The sequence below is a fragment of the Aotus nancymaae genome, unplaced genomic scaffold (assembly GCF_030222135.1).
Source record: "Aotus nancymaae isolate 86718 unplaced genomic scaffold, 86718_ANA_hifiasm-v0.15.2.pri h1tg000032l_0, whole genome shotgun sequence".
In the NCBI taxonomy this organism is placed as follows: domain Eukaryota; kingdom Metazoa; phylum Chordata; class Mammalia; order Primates; family Aotidae; genus Aotus; species Aotus nancymaae.
This window is the reverse complement of record NW_026988445.1, coordinates 9744131-9762262: the sequence shown is the minus strand read 5'-3', so window position 1 is coordinate 9762262 and position 18132 is coordinate 9744131. Positions and strand designations below refer to the sequence as shown.

Genomic DNA, 18132 nt, shown 5'->3' with positions numbered 1-18132 from the left:
AAAAGCTATTTGTTCGACATGGGGGTTTCATTCAAAGCAAATTACGATGCAGCATTTTTGACTGGGCACTTCCATACATGATTTTAGCAATGGAACCCTATCCAGGCGTTACTCGTGTGACTTTGTCTTGCTTCCTACTGTCCCCTACTCCTCCTGTCACGGATGTTTCAGATGACCTTTTGTGAATGTAACTTCCAATGGGAATGTTTCACAGTAGAAATATGCTCTCCCATGAGGCTTGCTCGTGACATTTCTGAAGATTTATTTAATTGGACTTTACTGAAATCCCATCGGGAAACATACTTTCGCTGTGAAGTTGTGATGTGTTTAATTTGGGGTCTAAGATAAATGTTGGTCCTCGGGGTGGATCGTTGAGCAAGAGTTTTCCTTTTGTACAGTGGGCTTGTTTAATGAATAGCTTTACTGGGCTTTCCTTTGTTTGTTTGTTTAGCAATGCTTCATTATTTAAACTTCTGCACTGAAAAGCAAGAATGTTTTCCCTCTCTTTAGAGAATTAAACAATAATGCAAAATATCTGGTTGAGCTCTTGGGAAAACTATGGCTTTGTGTTTTATAGCACTCTCCTCCTGTTAACATTCCTCTCTCTGCAGCCTCCCGGGATGATCTCATGGATTTTTCCCCCTCCTTTAATCCGTCTTGATGGATTAACCAGTATTAAGTTTGAGGCCAGTGAGCAAAAAAGGTGGAGCCCTGACATGGTATAGAGTAGCCTTCCCGATACGCAGAATGCCTCCAGCTAAAATATTCTTCAGCCTTAAAGGATGCCACATGAAGGTCCTGTGCCAGTGCTGATCCGAAAGGGGGTATATCTAATGAGGAGGGAAGTGTCTTTGAGAGTGGAGTGGGCATCTGTGCATGCATGCAGCTGGTTGATGGAACTAGGGTTCTGCAAGACTTACTGGGCTTGCCTTTTATGGGCATGCTGGGTTTTTTTAGCACCCCACCTCCACGCCCCCCCAACCTCTGCCCTGCCACCCCCATTCGATCTTGGGCCATGTTTGGCCTGGCCTTAAGGTATGGTACCAAGTTGGGTTGGCTCTCAGGGGCTTGGTTCTCAGGCAGCCCACAAGTTTTGGTGTGGCTCTTCAAAAGTAAGTATTATATGTTATATTTCTAAAAGTAAGCTACACTGGGAATTACAAGTAGCACTATATTCATTTGGGCTGCTTTAACCAAGTGCCATAGACTGGATAGCTTAAACAACAGGAAGTTATTTTCTTTCCGTTCTGGAGGCTGCAAGTTCAAGATGGGGGTGCCAGCATGCTTGGGATCTGGTGAAGGCTTTCTTCTTGGTTTGCAGACAGCTGTCTTCTCGCTGTGCCCTCACATGACAGAGAAAGAGAGACAGCAAGCTCTCTTCTTACAAAGGCACTACTCCCATCACAGGAGCCCTACCCTCATTACCTCACATTGGGGATTAGGTTTCAACATATTAATTTGTGTGTGTGTTTGAACTTTTGTGGGGAGGAATACAATCAGTCTATAGCAGCCACAAAAAATGCATTCAGTGAATGAAAGGATATGAATTTTGCCCAGGATTTGGAGTGTATGTAAATTGCACCATCTAGTAAGTTAATATATTCTCTCTCTCTCTTTTTCCCTTTTCCCCTCCCCTCTCTTTTCTTTTCAAACACATATTGATCACCAGTTGTGGACTTGAGAACACTCAGGAGCTTCCACTGAACTCAGAATAAAACCAACCTGCCTGCCTGAGAGTCCCTGTGAGGAGGGTCCCTGCCTCCCTGCCTCCCCGTCCTCTCTTGGTCCTTCTCCCTGGCCCACCTCTTGCACAGTCATTGTGCCTCCCCACATTTGGCTCCCTTGAGTCACTCAGAAGCCCCCTGAGTTCCCTGCCTTTGTTCCCTCTCCCTCTGTTCTCCTGGATTCTTCTGCCCCTTTCCCAAACCAGTTCCTTCCCATGCCTCAGGGAGGCCTTCCATGAACCCCGGTCTAATTAGTCCCCTCTCATAGCACCAAGGGACTGGAGAACGGCTTCCGTTATGACTTATCCTAATTCGTGACTGCCTTCTGGATTCTTGTTTATGATTGTCATCTGCCTCCCCTGATGCAGTGGGGGGAGGTAGGGAACAGGCCTCTACAGCATGTCACTCACCTCCTCAACTCCCAAAATGTTTGGGGAGGGTTTGACCTTAAATACAAGAGATTATAACAGTGAAAAATGTGTGAATGTGACTGGCACATCTGTTAGGAAATCCCAGACTTGATCTGAGTGTTTATGGTGTGCCTTTCTCCCTGGGAACCGGTTGGTCTGTGCTAACATAGGTAAAGTTCAGACATGTACAGTTCGAGAAGCCAGAAAGAAAACTGAACTTGCAAGTTTTCAGGAACATGGGGGCGGGAATTTGGCTGTCTTTCTGTCAGCCCCGACCCCCACCCCCAGACTGGATCTTGGTAGGCACCCTTTTTAGCCATTCACTTGATTGAAGCCTAAAACCCTTTCCTGGAAAGCAAAAATACTCTTATTTTCTTTAGTTGTCATTTTTGTTAGTGAGAATGGGGCTCAATAGAAGTGGATAAAGTCCTGATGAAAATGAGACTCCACAGGCTGGGAGGAGGGTGTGTGGATGGAGGGAGACAACTGGACCCACCAGAAACATCTGTTCTGACCCTTCCATTCTAGACTAGGCTTAAGGGAGAGCAGAAGGCATTTTCCCTGACCCTCTGGCAGAGGGACTGACTTGAAGTCAACTATGCCCACACCCTGTCTTCAGGTGGTTCTTGCTGAAAGCTTTGTGAGACAGAATGAGGAGTGTGAGCTGAAGATGGGATTCTCTGCACTAACAGGGCCTTACTGTGTGTTTGGCCGGCAGAGGTGAGTGCTCAATCACTCTTCCCAGCCCACCTTTGACTTCTTAAAAACAGGTCTAACAAATATTCTGTGAATTCGTTTGAAATTCAAGCATCAAAATGTATTCCAGGTAGAATGTCTCTCTTTCATATTTTTTTTGCATCTACTGCTGATGGATTTATGAGAGACAGAGAAGGTGGAGGGAGAGGGAGAGAGGAGTTGAAGAGGGGAGATGGCAGGGACAGGGAAGAAGAGGGAGAGGGGAGGGGAGGGAGGAGGGATCAGGGTAGAGGAGCAGGAGGGAGAAGAAGAGGTGAGGGAGAGAAGAGAGAAGAGGGGAAAGGGGATAGAGATAGAGACGGAACCCAAGGCCCTGGTGGGGAAGAAACCAGAGTCTTAGAGTCTCACTGACTTCTGCAAAACCTGAGGGGGTTCCTGGCTCTGGGAACTCTGAGTTCTTAACAGTTCAAATCCTGTTCACATAAAAGTCATCTGCTCATTAAAATAACACAAAGCTGTTTAATTGTTGTCTTTGTGGAAAATTACATGACTGTCATCAGCTGTTGCTTCTGGCAGTGCTTTCTGTTCTAATGTAAATAAATGAGGTAACAGATTTAAAGATACAGGTTGTATTTACATACTTGTGAGGTATTCTCTCAAAACAATCTGCCTGTGTTATTCAAATACACACAAATTAAACTTGTGGTAGCTGAAACGTTGGTTATTCATTAAAGCCTTAAAGTCCAAATGGTGGGAACTAGGCAAGAGAAGAGTACCTCCCTTCAGGGGTTAGGAACCAGAGGCTGACTTTCCCTTGTGGACTGAGCTACTCCAGCCGGCTGAAATCCAATCCCTAGCTCTTTTCTATTACCAATTCTGTCCTGAGGCAACTTCTGAGCCAGGAGGGTAGGGTGGTGGGAGCAGAGGGGAAATCTTTAAAGCTCTGACAAAAATGTTCCAGGGTCAGCATTTCTTGGAAGCCCTCCAATTAAAGTTTATTTTCAGTTTTTATAAATCACAATTCCTCAATCATTGAATGTTTCTGACTCAGTTCACAGTTTTGAGGTAAATATGTGGGCAATAATTTTTTTAAATGCTTCCCATTGAGGGCATGGAAAAGGTTTTATCAAACAAGGAAGAAAACAGTATATTTGAAAATATAAGAAAAATGACAAGAGACCCCTCCAATAAACTAGTTAATGATTGAAAAAAGTTGTAGAAGTGTATGGAACCAAAAAATCAAGAAGGAAACGCATTGCTAATTATACAAAGATTGAGAAGAAGCAAAAGTGACTGTTTTAGCTCTTGGTAAGTGTCACTGTCGAGTATTAGCTTATTTCTAGAATGCTGGATTTTTAAATATGCCAGATTGTTGGGGTGGGAGGGACGGCACATGATCTGAGAGAAATAATAATAACGATTGAAGTGGCTACCTTGTCTGGGTTAAATACACAGGCTTCATTGTCTCACACCAAGAAAATTTAGGACATGGGCACGTGAGGAGTTTAGGAGCAGAGATTTAATAGGCAAAAGAAAGAAAGAAAGGGAAAGGAAAACAGCTCCCTCTCTAGTGAGAGAGAGGGGACTTCCGAGAGGAAGAAGGCTGGCTGGTGGTGGATGTGCCAGATTTTATAGTCTGGCTTCAGGAGGCTGTGTCTGATTTACATAGGGCTCACAGATTACATAGGGCTTACAGGTGTGACATTTACACAGTACTCTGGGGAGGCTGGCCACCCCACCCTAATCTTATTACACAAATGAACTATCCCTTTGCCTGGCACCATCTTATCTGCTTCTTACTGTACACGTGGTTGGCAGAGAAGGGAAGATGGAGCCGCCATTTTGAACATGTCTAGTCCCAGGTAGTTCTTTCCTGCTGGCATCCACCCATGCAAGCTCCCAGCTTGCTTGTCTATGTCTGCAGCTGGACTTTACAGGCTGCTCTTTGTTAGAAAATGATTTGGGGCTGCTTTTCATTAAAAGGAAAACCTTACAGAAGACTTGTATACCCTCACCATCTGCCTAAGTAATTTCTTCTTAACTGCTGTATCACTATGATACCAAAGTTATTATACAGAGACAACACAAGCAATGTCTATTTCATGTAAGCGTCAGTATTCTACATTATTTTGTTTGTCCAGACAATCCAAAGAAAAAGATATTATTAACTCAAAATTCAGGCAAATTCTGGTATCAACTTTTCAGAAATTTTTTTGTCTCTTAAAACATGACGAAATACTACTTGGTTAGATGAACGAAATAAACGTGAACAACCTTTATTTTTTTATTTTATTTTTTTTGAAAAGTTAAAAATTCCTTAATTTTTTATTCCTGGTACCACTACCACAATTTACAGGGCAATATACCTGATGTAATGAAAAAGAAAAAGGCAAAGCTACAACAGATAAAAGACCTCAGGAATGTACATCTAATTGACACTACATTGCATTAATCAATAGCTGCACTTTTTGCAAACTGTGGCTATGACAGTCCTGAACAAGAAGGGTTTCCTGTTTAAGCTGCAGTAACTTTTCTGACTATGGATCATCGCTCCTTCGAACAACCTTTTTTATAGGAAGATAGTTTGGAGAGGGCTATTCTGGAAGTGATTTCAAATTATCATTTGTCAGTAGGAAAACACCAGGAAGATCTTTTTATTTTACTGTTAAGTTTTTGTAAATTATTTCCAAAAAGAGATTGACCCCCTATCTCAATACCTCTTTCCCTGTAGCTCCTGTTGGTATCCAATGTATCAGCAGTCACCTGTCTTCATGTGACTTGGTGCTAATTCCTATGACAAAGGGATTTAAATAAGACTAGTTTTGCTCTCTAAGAATCTAAATTCCATTAAAGCTTTTAATTTGGATATACACAAAAAGGAAAATATATTTTTTGAAAATATGTATTAATAGTGCAGTTATAGTCATAGGGTGAGGCTTCATGTATACGTATAAGTTGTTGAAACTAAGTTTTTATAGAATGACTCAGAAAAACTGTGAACACTTTAACTTAGTGAGGAAATTGAGGTATGCAAAAGTTCTATGTGTGTTTGCGTGATAACTTTTCTATGTCTATTTCTAAAATTTCTAGAAATACACATATATTTCTAGAAAATTTACCAGAAATGTATTTTTGGCTATTTGATATGACTTAAAAATTTTTTTTTCAATGCTTCTAAAACTTGTAGACATAAAGAACTAAATATAAATGAGGTTTTCAAGGGAGACCACACCAACCACCAGCCCCAGCCCCCACTCTGCATGCCACTTCCTCCGGCAGTGATGGAGTGTAGACTAGTCTAACAGCACTGAGTACACCCTTAGCAGAGCAGAGCCACAGTGGGCTCTCCTCATGGGTCCTGCTTTGTCCTCCCACTCTGGTGATGCCCTTGCATGGGGTTGCCTCTGCAGAATGGTCTCCTTTTCCCCACTGCTCTGAACCAACTGTACCAGCATCAGAGGTTCATCTCTAGCAACACTAACATTGACCACTGTAGTCTCCGGTCATCTTCTTGCATCTGACTACCTCCAGTGCTAGTTAGCTTTGCTGCTCCATTGACAATCATTCCAATAGCTGCAGGGTTGGAATGCCTTCTTAAAATACCAGGATGGCTGTTGTACACACAATCTCGTTGAATCATTACGACAGACCTAAGTAGTAGTATCCCATTTTATAGTTATGGAAAGATAGCCCAGAAGACTTCAATAACTTTCAAAAAGTCACACACTTGGCATGTGGCAGATCCACTATTCTAAATCCAAGGCAAAGTTCTCTCTCTTTTTTTGTTTTGTTTTGTTTTTGTTTTTTTGCTGCTTTATGTATTATCCACTGTCTTTTCTAGAGTTGGTTTTTAAGATATATCTGTAGATAACTTGTGTCTCCTTTACACGGGAAAAACCCATGAGTGGAGGAACTAAATTATTTGTAGATATATCTTCCTAAAAGACTTAATAATATAACAAGCCAAATAATATGGATGGATATTCAGTGGGATTCAAGATCCCATGATATTATATGTATAGATCTGAGGTTTTATGTATATGTGTGTGCATTTTAAGTTTGCAGTACCTCCTCGTTTGTATCTTTTCACACATTAGGCATTTCACATGTAAGCCAGACCACACTGGTTTGAGGGAAGTGGTCAAATGACGTGACCATAAGAAGACTTCTCTGACTCACAGTCAGCCTCCTAAATCTCTCTCTTCCCTGTGTAAGAGAAATACTTCTTTATCTCTTGTTTCATACCTTACATCTAGTGAGACAGCACTCCCATTCCACTCTCTCTGTCTCTGTTTGATATGGCCTCCCTTCACTCTTCTTGGGAAAGAAATACAAGTTCCCTGGGGATAAGATCATGAGACAATTTAAACTTCCTTGGTATTTAACAGTAGGGTACTTTCAAGTTCACTTGAAAATCATTCCTACTGTAAAATACCCAATTCCTACTGTAAAATACCCAATCACATCTATTGAGGATAAAGATAATTCCATAGAAAACAAGAAGTAGAAATAATCTTTGTGGATCAAGCTGGTACCCCTCACATGCTTCTCCTGTTAAGATCGGTGATATTCTGCCCTGAAACTTATGAAGTCACTCCGACCCTGTCTTTGAAGATTTCAGCCTTGGAAGCCTGACATCAGCTCCAATTCATCCTGGCTTTGTTCTTCCACAAGATTCTTGTGTTTATAGAATCTTGAGTGGCTCTGATGTTCTACTGTTTCCATGGAGTATATCATAGCATTCATCTGTTCTTGGTATACACAAAATAGTATCTATCTTACACCAGTGTTTCTCCCACTTAAAATAAAACACCTAACTCTCATGTAGCATTTTATCCATGTTGAGAGCTCTGTGAGATAGATATTATTATATACAAGTCACAGATATGTAAACTGAGATGCAGAGACATCAATAACTTGTTCAAGGTTACAAAGTAAGTGATAGGAGTCAGGATTTTTCACTCAAGCAGTCTGGCTCCAGTCTGTGATCTTAACCACTATCATCAAGGTACTGTGTTACTTTTAAAGACTAGTTACTCAGTAAATAAAAGTAGGCAACAGAGAGGGGTGATCAATATGTTTATAGCAAACTGTCTAGAGTCCAGTTTTAGCCTACACCCCTCCCCCTGGTCTTTGGACATTACTTCTATTTCCTGACCTTCAGTGAGTTATTGCTTAAATTTCTGGAAACAGCTCACTTTCTAGCTTAGGGTAAGACAACAAAGTGCTGTACACCTTTAGAATACAAAAATCTCTTGCTTATAGATTTTGCATTTGGATGTGGTTTCTTTAACTCACCACCCAGCGCATTGCTTCTGAATCACATTACAGAGGACTCTTCTGTTTCCAGGACTGCAGTAGCCAAAACAGCAACAGGAGCTGAAATGCATCTGTAAAGAGAGATTTCCCACTAAAACTAGAATCCATTGCTTCAGTAGGACTGTCACTGAACCGACCTTCTGTTAGAAGAAACTGGCGGGTGGTATTTCCACATATATTTCTTTAGGGGTGCTAGGTATTCTTTGTTGTTGCCATTTAGAATTCATGTACTGATCATACTCATTTTGGCAGAGAACCTACTGTTAAGTTTTGAAAATGTTTGCTGTCCCCCAAACCACCCCACCCCACCTCACCACCCCCCAACATTGTTGCTCATGCCTAGAAAATATTTGCACTGATAACTGCAGGCTGTTGTGCACATAGGGAAGTTAGCCACCTCGGAAGAAATTAGAGGGAGGGAAGGAGGAGGGAAGAACAGTTTTATTTTCAAAATCCAATCCAGTAACCAGAAATCCAAAGACATACGGTCCTCCTATTAGGAAAGCTAGGACCAACAAAGTGAAATCAGATATATTTGTTTAGGAAAAATCGGGAGCGGTTGCTTTCTTTATGTTAAAAGTATGTATGCAAACTTTAAAACTGCTCGGATACCTTCGTTCCTAATTCTTTTTTGTTAAATAAAATTTTAGAAGTAAAAACTCAGGAACATTAGCTTACTTATGTAGAGTCTTTATATTAAGCAGATTGGTAAAATATATATCTTTAAAATGGTAGTTTCCCAAAGTGATGAAAAGAAAAAGCACTTATAATGTGCTGGATATTGTTTTAAAGTACTTTATATTTATTAAACACTTTAATCATTACAACAGTGCTGTGAGGTAGGTACTATTATTATATCCCTGTTTTATATACAGGGAAACTGAGGAACAGACAGGTGAGAAACCTGCCCAGGGTCTCATAGCTAGTGTTTGGCTGTGCTGGGGATTCAGACCCAAGAAGTCCAGCCTCAATACCCCTGCTCTGAATTCCTGCACTGCACTTAGGGCTCTCATGGACTGTGTGTGTGCATAGATCTGTTGGAGTTTAGGACAAAGGTGATGATATTGGGGGTAATAAGACATTATGTATCGAACACCTGGTTGTGTATCAAAACCTTCACATAGGCTTCCTGAACTATGACCCTGATGGGTAGATGATATTGCATCCACTTAATAGATTGGTAAACTGCGGCTTAATGAGAGAACCTGACTTGCACCGGGTCTCACAGCTGCTGGGAAGCAGAATCATAACTGCAGCTCGGTGTGTCTGCCTCTAACCTTTGCTCTTCACCTCCATACTCTGCTGCTTCTGCTTTGTTTGTTAATTCTCATATTCTAATATTCTTCTATAGTAATAACAAGTGTAAAATCATCAAGGTTTCTCATTAAGTGATCAGTCACTTTGGCCTCTGGTGGTATTTGATGGGGTAGGGTCAGGGGAAAGTAACTGGAAAAGAAAAACCAGATTCTCCTTACTCTTCCCCCTCCCCTCCAGCTTTCAATTTCAACCCTTCCCCAAGAGAAGAAAACAGTCCTTCCTGCAGACTTCTCTAGAAAAAGCCACCACTGTGAGCTTCCACTGGTTTGCTTTGCTTTAAGAACCATCCACAGAGAGAGTTTTTAACTGCCATACACTGTGCATAAGCCTTACGGAGAACTGATGCCCGAGTTGATTAGCAGACTGGCAGTTGAACAGGAGACCGTTTCTTCAGACCCCTCAAGGAGAATTTCCTTGTTCATCTTACATGTTTAAATTGTATTATCTCCTTTTCTATCTGCTCCTCCCACCTCCAAATATTACATGAACAGAGTTCCTACATGGCTTAAACATACAATACACACATACTTTTGCACATAAGCACACTCTGTGATTTGGAGCATTCTGTGAGTCTGTCTCAAATGCCCTCCTCCCCCTGCTCCCCCATGGGTTTTTCCCCCCATTAGGCAAATGGAAGGCCCATGCCACCTGTTAGCATTACATCATTGGCTCCCCAGAACACAGTTGCACCAAAGGCCTTAAACAAAGTAGTTCTTCTTGTATTGTTTGCACTCAAAGAGCTGATATCATGCCAACTGATGTCATTGTATGTCTTTGTGTAACTGCTATGGCAACTGGGCAGGTGGGGAGCCTCCAGCTGATGTCATTGAGAAAGGAGGTGTAGAGGCAGAATTTTAAAAAGCTGGATGCTGCTTTTTTCTGTGTGTGGGGTTTTCTAGCATGCAGTTTGTTTTTTTTTTTTAAACTAGCTGCTTTTAAGACAAATTATAGCTGAGTACCCTAAATAAGAACAGAGAGGTTCCCCCACATTTAGCGACTTCTTTTGAATTTGTTTTATTGTTCTTTCCTCTCATCTTATATGAAAAATGTAACAACTGCTTTTTTTGAAGAAAAAAGTGAATTAGGTTCCCATCACAGAATCTGTGTGGAATTTGGATTTTTGTGGAGGCAAAGCTGAGCAGATTTTAAAATGACTCTCCAGAATCCCTTTTGTGGAGGCTGTGACGACAACGGGTAGTTTTTATCTTATTTATTTTTTAAGTCTTCACTGGTGAAGTTTTTCTATTTTCCATATTTCTTTTCTTTCTACTTCAAAATTTTCTCTTACGGTTTAAATGTTATTATCATAATTGCCTAGCAGAATAAACTATCATGTAAGGGCAGAGGTTAATTCTAGAAATCAATTCAAATTAGTATAGAGCTCTTGTTTTTCTTTTCAAAAAGCTGAGCGAGGTTTTGAGTTTTTACTTTCAACGAGTAAAGTGAACATAATATTGCCCTCTGAGTTTTCTTTGGGTTAGAACTATACCTTAAGGAGAATATGATTTCTCTTTTACACAACCAGCTCCGGGTCCATTGGCTGTGAACAGTCATGAGACTCAGTCTAGGTTATGGTCTGGAGTTTCCCACTGTGGTTTGCCAAAGATGAGACTTGAAATGGAGAAGAACATACGCTAGGCTCAGAAGCTAGTGAACAGATAGACTTCCTGTCCTTATTGCAACATAACCGTCTCCTGCTCATGCTTTGGGTTGCCTGCCTTATCTCCTGGAACTATCAAGACAGCCACAAGCCGTCTGTCTTTGAGAGTAGATGTTGTGTTCTGGTGGCTTTCAGCTAATAGGAGTTTTCCAACATCCCCCTCTTTTCAAAGGGAAAGCCAGAGTGTATCTAGTTCTGTTTGATTAGAATTAGAGCTCAGTTGGCACTAATAATGTCAATCAGATTTTATAGCACTTACATGTATATTCTATAAGTTGAGCTTTGTAATAATCCTTTGGATTTATCTGTGCATGCTATTGTGTGTAAAAACGTTAGCAGAAAATTTAAACAATAAACTGTGACCCATAAATTCCCTAATTTAAACAAGTATTCTTTTTTTGTACAGTCCTTCAGCTTTTGGTGAATGTTTTTTACTTAGGTTTTTAAACATTTAATATTAAACCAAAATATTTATTTTCACATCCTTTTGGCAACTACTCTTTTAATGGCTACATAATACTCCATGGAATGAATGCAGTAACTTTTCCTTTGTTTTCTTCTTCTTTTAATTTACTTTTGTGTTTTACTTGACCTTTGGTTTTTATAAAACAGGTAATATTGTAGTGAACATCTCCATGATCTAGCTAACTATCTTTGGTTAGATGATTTCCCTAAGATCCATTCCCAAAAGTGAGATCGAACTTGTTCAGGGGAAGGTTTGCATTTTAAAAATGGAGGAACAAGCACAGTTTATAAGCTTTTTATGCTAGACCCATAACTCTCGGGAGGCAGAGCAGAGCCGTAAGCTCAAAAGTATGCATTCGCAGACCCATGAGAGGTTTCTTGATGGGTTTATGTGCTCATAAGCCTTGGAAAGTCGAGTAATAAGGAACCACACTGCTCTCACATTCTGTTCTACTGACAGTCAGGGTTGACAAATGTCAGGGACCTACATGGAGAATATCAAAAAAGATTGAAAGAGCAATCACCCCATCCTGGCTTATCTTTTCCAAGTACTTCTCTGCTGCTTTCACCTGTAGGCAATCATATAAATAATAGAAATTAAAATAGTGAATACCTGCTGAGCTCTACTGTGTGCCAGGAAATTTGTGAAATATTTTAACATGCATTCATTTATCTCAGGCTCACAATCACACTCAAAGGGAGACACCATCACCCTCAGTTTACAGATGGTGGAAATGAAGCACAGGGATAAATACACTTGCTTAAGTCACAGTGTCAGGAAATGATGGTACCCAGATTATAATCAAGGTAACCTGTCTCTTCCAATGTTCCTGCTTGTAACCACTTTGCTGTATTGGGAACAAACATGGGCCTCTGGGTGAGGTGAGCTATGAAGGGTACAAGAACATGCTCCTATGGTGCTGAGAATCCACCTAGGGAGGTCATCTGTGCCTTTCTTGGCTCCCAAAGTGCAAAGTTCTATGTAGGCCACTGAGCATATGGCTCTTTGAGGCAGGTCACATTTGCAGCTGAGGAAATTGCCTGATACTGCGTGGAACTCTAAGGGAACATGCCCTCATTTGTAGAAAGAGCACATTTCCAAAGCGCTCTATGCAGTGATATTCCCTGAAGCGTGTCTTGGGTCTCTAAATGGACTTTTTTGTTGTTGTTTTGGTGTTATATATATGTATGTATTTAAAATAGCATGAGCTACAAGCAAACTCACTCTAATGGGAGGTGGCATCTTCTGCCAGCTCTGAAATCTCAGTCACTCTCACCTTCTGTGTTTGTGTTCCAGGTGGACTTAGTAGTTTTAAGCAGAACCATGAAAACCTCTGTGACAACTCCCTCCAGCTCCAAGAGTGCCGGGAGGTGGGGGGCGGCGCATCTGCGGCCTCGAGCTTGCTACCTCAGCCCATCCCCACCACCCCTGACATCGAGAACGCTGAGCTCACCCCCATCTTGCCCTTCCTGTTCCTTGGCAATGAGCAGGATGCTCAGGACCTGGACACCATGCAGCGGCTGAACATCGGCTACGTCATCAACGTCACCACTCATCTTCCCCTCTACCACTATGAGAAAGGCCTGTTCAACTACAAGCGGCTGCCGGCCACCGACAGCAATAAGCAGAACCTGCGGCAATACTTTGAAGAGGCTTTTGAGTTCATTGGTAACTATCTCCCACAGGGAATTTTTATACTCTGCCTTCCTTTCCCCTCCGGCTCTTGCTTTGATATCAAGTTCAAGGTTTACTCCTGTGTTGCCAAAAAAAAAAAAAAAAAAAAAAAAAAAAAACTGCTCTGGAGTTTCTGGGGGCTCTGCTACCTGAAACCACCTAAGCGTTCTCCTAAGTCATAGCCTGTCAGGTGTATCCAAGCCATTAGGATGAATATAAAAGAACAGTAATTGAATTTGTTGGGATCCGTTCAACTAGAAATCCTCATCCCTCAGGTTCTCAGTGAAATAGTGGTAGGGGTTAGCATTTATGTGCTCTGTAACCAGAAGAATGGATGGAAAGTGAGGAATTGGAGGCCAGAGCTGCTGCGGCTGCTATTCGATCTCCTAGCACGCTTCAGCACCTTGGAAGCAACATACGGTGACTATGACATCCCTTCCAAACACACCCATGCCTTCCTGTCACCCTGCTAAGCCTTATTCATCCAGCATAAGAGGAGATGGTACTAGCTTTTCTTTGACAGTCTGCCCCAAACTCATTGAAGTAGGAAAGATCAGGTTGTGTAACCAGAGTAGTTTCCAAGGAGGAAGTTTTAGCAACTGCAAGCTTTAATCCCCAGAAGGAAGCAACTAGCAGCCTAATCCTAATCTTAACTTCGGCAACTTCTATAGCTCCAAACTGCTTTAAGACTCAAATATCATTTTGGGAACAGCTGCAGTATAGTAAAACTCAACATTTGTTTATTTTTAAGTAACTTCAATTCGTATCACCATAAAGGGGTGGCCTAGTACTTTTCCTAAATATTACAGCAGGTTGTTACCATTCCAGGAAGAATAGAGTTAAGTGGAGTGGGTGTACCCTTGTCAGAGAAAAAAAAAAAAACAGGCTTAGGTTTAACAGCCATTGGGGTCTGGTGGATATACTGTAGTGTTATATCTCCAGTCATTTTGCCAAGCTGTTTTCCTTGCTAATTATGCCATCAGCACAGGACGGTGGAATACTGAGTCTGAAAGGACATTCAGAGTGATCACTGAACTTAGAGAAGTAAAGTGACTTCTCCACGGTCATAGGAATTCTAATGTCCAAGGAGGGACCAGAATCCAGGGTTTTTGACTCCCAAGCCTGAGGCTTTTCACAACACACTAGGGTGATGTTTATGATGCCTTATTAAGTAGTTCCCAACTGGCAACACTTGAGGATGCAGAGATACTGTAGATTCTTTATTAATAAAATCTGAGCCAAACCTGGAGCACTGAGGAAGAAAAATTTCTCAACGAGCAGATGAGGAACTTCTGGTTGATATATGATGTTATGACTGAGATTCCATCTGACTTAATTCCAGTTGGAGGAAGTTAGGAAATTGTTTTCTATTTAATGAGTAGGGTAAGATATACTTGTTCTAAGAGGATTTCAACTGAAGCTCTCACATTCATTAGAGATTACTCAGGCTTACCTGTGCCCCCCTCCTTTTTTTTTTTTTTGAAGGAAAACAAAACCAATAACAAATAGCATTTAGCCTGAAGAACAATTCCGAATCACAACCTGCACAGGCACAATTTTATTTTCGTTGTTATATTATTGGATAAACTGAAATCTCACAGTCTTGCTTTAGGAAAAACACAGCAGGTTTTATAAACATAATAAACTTCACTGAGAGTCTAATATAAACTAAGCAGTATCTAAGTTTAGTGTTTATGCCAGTTTATTAATTCCTGAATCAAGTGTGTATAGTGGAACCGTGGTCTAGCTGGGCACTTAGAAGCTCATTCTCTTACCACCATGATTTCTAGTCTTGACTTGGAACTAAATATTGTGTGCTGAAGGGAAGAAGTGGAAAAAGAGAGATGCTTTTCTTGAAATACTGTTGACTATGAGATGTAAACCTCATCTGTAAATTGAGATACAAAGTTACATCAGGTTTTTTTTCTTTTTCTTGGTCCACTAGAAGTAGTCTGGTCCAGAAGCAGTTTAGGTGAAATGACTACTCTTTCTACCCCTTTTCCTTCCCTACCTGTTTATGTAATTGGTGTTCCTTCAAGGAAGCTTTCTTAGGGATGCGTTACAGTCTAGAAATGTCATTAATAATCTGTTCAGTCAGTGCCCACCCGCTATTCTCCTGAGTCTTTAATATATCTGAAAACTTAGCAAGTCTCTCTCTTCTAATTGCTCTGGATTTTGAGCCATTGATGGAATTCCTCCATCTTCTGCATTATTGCCATATTGGAATGTCGTACGTGGATGCAAAGGGGGTTGAACACTTGAGAGGTAACACCCTGGGCCTGTATACTACTGGTCTTTAGTTAACTTTGCAACAGCTGGATTTTCCGGGGAGAAGCTGAACATAGTGTCTTTCTAGTTTAGCTTTATTCCTTTAACCTTAATCAGGGTTTAGTATGACTAAAACTCTTATCCATTTAATGCCCGTTCCTGTACAGAGCAAAAAATATTTATATAAATATTATATTATTTTATTATATATATTTATATAAATAAATATACTTATTTATTTTTATATATAAATATATATAAATATTATAATATATTATTTATATAAATATATTTATTTATATAATATTTATATAAATATATACAAACACACATACATACATACATTTATTTGTGTGTGTGTATGTGTGTTTGTGTGTATAATTTTCCCCTCCCTCTCTCCTTTTCCTTCCTTCATTTTTTTTTCAGTAGTGTGATTCCAGAAAAAAAGAGAACATGACATTTGAGAGAGGTTCAGTGACTGTTATAGTGGACTTCATCAGTAGCTTGTTCAACATGAAAGTTAACTGTGTTTATAGGTCTGGCTTTAGGCCACTGCTGTCACCTGTGAAGCAAACTGTTCCTATAAGTAATTATTTCATTTAATCCTCTCTTTGAGTGTAGATGTATAGCTTTTTGTTCATGCTGATATCAACTTTTGCCAGTTCTGGAAGTTGTTGACATGAATATACATAATGAACTTGTAGATTATACTTGGCTTTAAAACTGTTTTAATTCATTGTTTCTCGACAAAATAAAGCATTGCAAAGTTTAGATAAAAGTTTCTCCCTCCATGCCTCTCTCTTTCGTCTTCTCTTGATCTCTTGTCTTTCTCCCCTTTTCCAGAGGAAGCTCACCAGTGTGGGAAGGGGCTTCTCATCCACTGCCAGGCTGGGGTGTCCCGCTCCGCCACCATCGTCATTGCTTACTTGATGAAGCACACTCGGATGACCATGACTGATGCTTATAAATTTGTCAAAGGCAAACGACCAATTATCTCCCCAAACCTTAACTTCATGGGGCAGTTGCTGGAGTTCGAGGAAGACCTAAACAATGGTGTGACACCGAGAATCCTTACACCAAAGCTGATGGGCGTGGAGACAGTTGTGTGACGGTGGTCTGGATGGAAAGGATTCCTGCTCTCCATTAGGAGACAATGAGGAAGGAGGATGGATTCTGGTTTTTTTCTTTTTCTTTTTTTTTTAGTTGGGAGTAAAGTTTGTGAATGGAAACAAACTTGTTTAAACACTTTATTTTTAACAAGTGTGAGAAGACTATAACTTTTGATGCCATTGAGATTCACCTCCCACAAACTGACAAATTAGGGAGGTTAAAGAAGTAATTTTTTTAAGCCAACAATAAAAATGTAATACAACTCATTTCTCCCCCTTTTCCTTTTAAGCTATTTGTAGAGTTTATGACTAAATAGTCTGTGCAGGTTCATAGACCGAAGATACTACACACTTTAAACCAATTAAAAAGAACCAAAAGTAAATAGAAAAGACGTTGAATCACCAAGGCCTGGGGTCCTCCTGGGCTGTCCACATAGAAAACAAAAACCTACCAAACCAGGCCCTGTTGTGCTCACTGGTGCAAAGAGAAAATCAGGGCAGCTTAAGTGGTCTAAGAATCCTTCAGGCATTCTTTAAAGAGACAAAGGATATCTTTGATTTTGTGTGTTTCATGCTCTGGATTTTTTTTTTTTCCTTCTCTGGGTTTAAGAGATTTTTTTTTTTTTTTTTTTAATAGTAAGGAACTGACCATTATACCGTATGCCTTCACTGGCTTCTTGTGCAATAATATGATGTTTTAAGTGTGCAAACAAGTTAGAGCTGGCAGCTGAATGATAGACAAATATTGCAAAGTTGCCAGCTTGGAGATAGAAAGGAATTCAACAATATATCAGTTACTTTCCTTCCCACCTTTTTCCTTTTTTTTGATTTGATTCTGGTTACAGTGCCATAAACCTTGTTACATATGTATATCAGAATGTAAGAAAAAAAGAAAAAATTATTTAAAAATATTTTTCGCAAAAAAAATCTTGGTGTGTTTCTGTTGATTGTGTAAAAATTTATTTTCATTATACAAATGAAACTGGTTTGGGATGTGTCTTTTTTCCCCCCGTCTTTTACCTTAACTCAGGTTCAAGCCTTTCTTAGCTCTGGTAACTTGCATATATAACAAAGTTGAAATAAAACACAGATTTTTATATAGGGAAAGGGAGATGAGAAAGACAACATATCTAGTCTTCTCAGTGTGAAGCAGAGAGAATTAGCAAGGAAGTGAAAGAGCTCCAGTATTGATCTACCCAGTCACTATCCCCTCTATTCTCACAATGCTGTCATCCTCCTCTGCAAATAGAATTCCTCTCACATTGGGGAAGCTTTGTGTAAAGTGAACTTAAGGAGATCCTATCTGTCTTTGCACCTTGGTGACCAAATCACTGCCAGATTGATTGGTGAGAATTCAGTGATCTCTCCAGTGGCTATTAGATAAATATTTATGACAATCTTTCATTTCGGGATCTTGATGTTTCCCTGACCCCTCCGTTGTCACTTGCTCATTTGACATCTTTGGTGACATTAACATGTAATGCATTGC

At 40.3% G+C, this 18132-nt stretch overlaps 1 protein-coding gene across 5 annotated transcripts in view; it reads left to right on the top strand.

Annotated features, from left to right (window-relative positions):
- The window catches only part of DUSP10 (dual specificity phosphatase 10), a 42415-nt gene extending 24786 nt beyond the window's left edge, over nt 1-17629 (top strand). For all 5 annotated transcript variants that reach the window (XM_012459717.2, XM_012459714.2, XM_012459716.2 and 2 more), the window contains exons 3-4: nt 12889-13260; nt 16378-17629. In XM_012459717.2, the coding sequence (XP_012315140.1) occupies nt 12889-13260; nt 16378-16643 (638 nt within the window). In that variant the 3' untranslated portion in view covers nt 16644-17629. The remainder of the gene's footprint in view (nt 1-12888; nt 13261-16377) is intronic.
- The last annotated feature ends 503 nt before the right edge of the window (nt 17630-18132 follow it).